Source organism: Hyperoodon ampullatus, assembly GCF_949752795.1.
Source record: "Hyperoodon ampullatus genome assembly, chromosome: 3".
Classification (NCBI taxonomy): Eukaryota; Metazoa; Chordata; class Mammalia; order Artiodactyla; family Ziphiidae; genus Hyperoodon; species Hyperoodon ampullatus.
In genome coordinates, this window is record NC_136916.1 from 139376171 (window position 1) to 139379870 (window position 3700).

A 3700-nucleotide genomic window follows, 5' to 3' on the forward strand; every position below is an offset into this window, starting at 1 on the left:
ATCGTATTTTTCCTATTCACCTTAAGAATGCAACCAGTTCCTCCCAGGCTGGAGGATCTTTTCACTATTTTGATCTCCTCTCTCTCTCTCTCTGTCTCTCTCTCTCGTTTTCATTTCCTTTTCCTCTTCTCAAAACATTTTTCCATAAATAAATTAAAATGAAATAATTAAAATCCAGTTGATTTGTAATTCCCATTCATTGGGAAAAAAAAAAGAAAAGAAAAAGAAAAAAGAAAGGCTACTGAAGCAGGAACACAGGTTGCCCAGAACCAAGACTGGGTGACTGGATATTTTTGTTTGTTTGGGTTTTTTTTTTTTTTTTCTTTTCCCTGATCTCCACACTGGGAGGGGGAAATAATGCAAAAGTGGAAAGAGTTGGAGAGAAGAGGGCACTAAGCTTGAGATCGCTGTTGGGTTTGAATTTTAAAAAAGATATTTGTGAAAGTCCACCATTCCTTTATGCGCAAAGAACCCCAGAAACAAGCTGCAAAAATGTTCCTGATTTCTATTTACAAGTGTCCCTAGTCGCTGCTTCGAGGCCCCAATCCCTCCCCCTTAGGACCCCAAGTCCACCAGACTGGAGGTGAGGGGGCCCAGCAGAGAGTCCTGGAGCTGATGCTGGTGGGCTTGCAGGCCGTGGGTGGGCTGAGAGGCGGTTAAACCTGGGAGAGAATAGTTTGAGCTCCTGGCGTGGCTCATATTGCCCTGCAGCAGAAGGACCGAGTTCTGGTCTGGACTTTGGGGAGGTGAGAATTCTTCTTCTGAGCTGGACATGAGCGGCTTGCCCCCTTCCAGAGGAGAGAGTTGATTCTGCTTGTTGGAGGAGGAGTTATTGTTTTCAGTGTTCTCCCTAAGAAATAGAGGACAACACCATATGGTTAAAAAAAAAAAAAAAAGTAAGTTAAAAAAAGTGTGAGATGGAGGGAGGGGAGCTGGAAGGAGGAAAGGGCCATTGTGCAATCAGTCATTGACCCAAATGGAGAAGCTCTGCCCTCTCACCCATCCCCAAGGGTCCTAGGGGAAATGAAGAGGCAGCAGAGACTTGAGAAATGGGGAGCTACGGACAGAGCTCCTGGGAAGCCAGCTCCTTTCCTCTTCCAGATTTTAGAAAGCCAGATCAGCAGGGCTTATTTGAAACACAAAAATTATTTTTAAATTTTTGTTCAAGCAGTTATTTTTAAATACCTATCAACACGTACCACATTTAGAAGTAACGAAATTTGAAAATCTTCCAACAAATGATTGTTGGTGATGAAGAAAATGATCGGGGGACGAACAGCACCCAATGAACAGATGTTTGGTGGTGAATCAAGTCAATTGTCCTGTTCCCATCTGAGGAAACGATTAACCGTCGAGTTTCCCTGCCCCTGCCCGGAGGTTGTGGTCTCAGAGACACAGGACAGGTCATGGGAAGTGGTGTCCAGAGCGGCCCAGTGACCTGAGTAAACACAGGGAGCGCAGCCAGTCTCTCCGATTTCATCAGGGAGTGGGCCCTCGGGCCTGGCTTAAAGGACGGCCTTTTTGAAACTAACGTCTACCTGGAACTGTACTGTCCCTGTCTCCGTGTTACTCGCTCAGCCCGCAGTCCCTCACGGCCCTCTCTCAGACTCCCTGCGGGCATCCACACCAGCGCACCCATTCCCCACAGGGGAACTTCGCGACCCCGCACAGCCGGAGCCTGTGCGACGAACCGGGGTCTCAGTCTGGGCGCTCGGTGCTGGTGAACTGCAGGGTCTTGTAGCCCTCGGCGCTTCTGCCTTCAGAGGGCTCGGCCGTCCTCCTCACCGCGGGGCCCGCCTGTCTCCCCAACTCTCTCCCCATCTCTCGCAGTCTCTCTCTCCCAGAGAGTTCATTTCAGCTGAATTTATCCAGACTCTGCTTTTCCACCCAGAGGGGAAAAAGGCGGCGACATCTTCGGCCCCCAGGCTCCGAAGCGAACAAAAGAAACCCAGCCGACTCGGGAGCTTAGGTTTCCCCCAAACTGCCCGGCTCCCCGAAGCGCTCTCCCCACCGCCGCCGCCGCCGCCGCCGCCTCCCACACGCTCTTCCGAATCTCGGTCGGAAACTCTACAGCAAACGAGTGGAGCCGGGCCAGGTGGCCGGGTGTGTTGGCGTGAGGAGGGCGGGGGCAGAGACAGGTTAAAAAAATATTGCCTTCTGAGCTCTGGGGCGAGAGAAGTCCGCGACTGGAGACCCCTTCCTTACCCGGGGAGGGGGGCGGGGGGCGGCGCGGACAGCAGGACTGACCAGCCTCGGCTCCCGGCCAGGCGCGAGGGAGCCGACGAGGAGCAATCTTTTCTGGGCTCGGGGCGCCAGGGAGTAAATGCAGCGCCAACTCTCCCAAAGCTCTCTTTTCTGTGGATTTCTTTTGAAAGACTCCTCCCTTTGTACAGCTAGTGCGGAATGAAGCGACCTCTCACCCAGAAGACTACCAGGACAGAGCGATTGAAGGACGGGGCGGGAGTGGAGGCTGAGAAGAAGTTTCAGGCCAGCTCCACCCTCACCGGGAGCAAGAGGAGAGAGGTTCGAGACCCTCAGCCCCCAGCGAACCCCTCTCCACGCGATACCAATCAACACTGCCCTTCTAAGCTGATCTAGAAACTCACTCTCCACCCGCCACTCCTCGCCCCAGCCAGCCAAGGAGGCATGAAAAACAAACCTAGCGCCAACATTTCCCGACACTCACATCCAAGGAAACCCACGCGCGGACGCTTAAATCAGATGAGCCCCCCCCGCCCCACCCCTAGCAAGCGATCTCAGAGTTCACGAACTTTCGCCGCAGTGCCGCGGAAGCCTGGGCGCCGCCCGGCGGAGGGCTCCGGCCGGCTGGGTGGACACGGTGGCTGGTGCCTGCGGGGGCGGTAAGGGGCGGCGGGGACAGGAAGGCTTCCCGGGGTCGCCCGATCAGTGGGAATCACTCCGCGTACCTTTCCTTGGCCTCGGCGGCCCGGTCTCTTTGCCTCCGGTTCTTAAACCAGTTGCTGACTTGGGTGGTGGTGAGGCCGGTGGCCTCGGCCAGCTCCCGCTTCTCACGCGGCGAGGGGTAGGGGTTATGCGCGTACCACTCCCGCAGCACGCCCCGCGACTTCTCCTTGAAGCAGTAGCTGGTCTCTTCGCCGTCCCAGATGGTGCGCGGCAACGGGAATTTTCGGCGCACCCGATATTTGCCCACCGCACCCAGGGGCCGGCCGCGCAACTTCTCGGCCTCCACGTAGTGCGCCTTCAGCCACAGTTGTTGCAGCTTGGGGTGGTTGTGAGGCGAGAACTGGTGGCTCTCCAGGATCTTGTAGAGCTCGCGGAAGTTGCCGCGGTGGAAGGCGACCACGGCCTTGGCCTTGAGCACGCTTTCGTTCTTGTGCAGGTGGTCGCAGGCGGGCAGCGACCACAGGAACCTGCCCAGGCGCTCCAGGTTCCCGCCTTGCTGCAAAACCTCGCATACGCACGCCACTTGCTCCTGCGTGAAGCCGAACGATGGCAGCATCGACATGGCTGGGGCCTGCCGGGGCGCACTGCCCTGGCGCACGCGGCAGGGAGGAAAGCCGAAAAAGCAGGAGGAGGCAGCCGCAGAGAGGGGGCCGCGGCTGCTCCTAACCCCCTCCCTAGGCTTTGCGAAGGCTAAAGAGCGAGTCGAGACTTGGGGACGGGCGGCCGAGTTAGTGGAGGAGGAGTAGGACGCGCGCTGGACAAGGAGCGTCCGGCT

At 56.3% G+C, this 3700-nt stretch overlaps 1 protein-coding gene across 1 annotated transcript; it reads right to left on the reverse strand.

The window, feature by feature from the left end:
• Nucleotides 1-217: 217 nt before the first annotated feature.
• LOC307050214 (homeobox protein SIX1) lies at nucleotides 218-3487 on the reverse strand (the record flags this gene model as incomplete). Its single annotated transcript, XM_079700098.1, has 2 exons — nucleotides 218-850; nucleotides 2928-3487. 2 exons carry the CDS (start codon nucleotides 3485-3487, stop codon nucleotides 556-558), a joined length of 855 nt encoding a protein of 284 aa, XP_079556224.1. The 3' UTR covers nucleotides 218-555.
• Nucleotides 3488-3700: the final 213 nt, after the last annotated feature.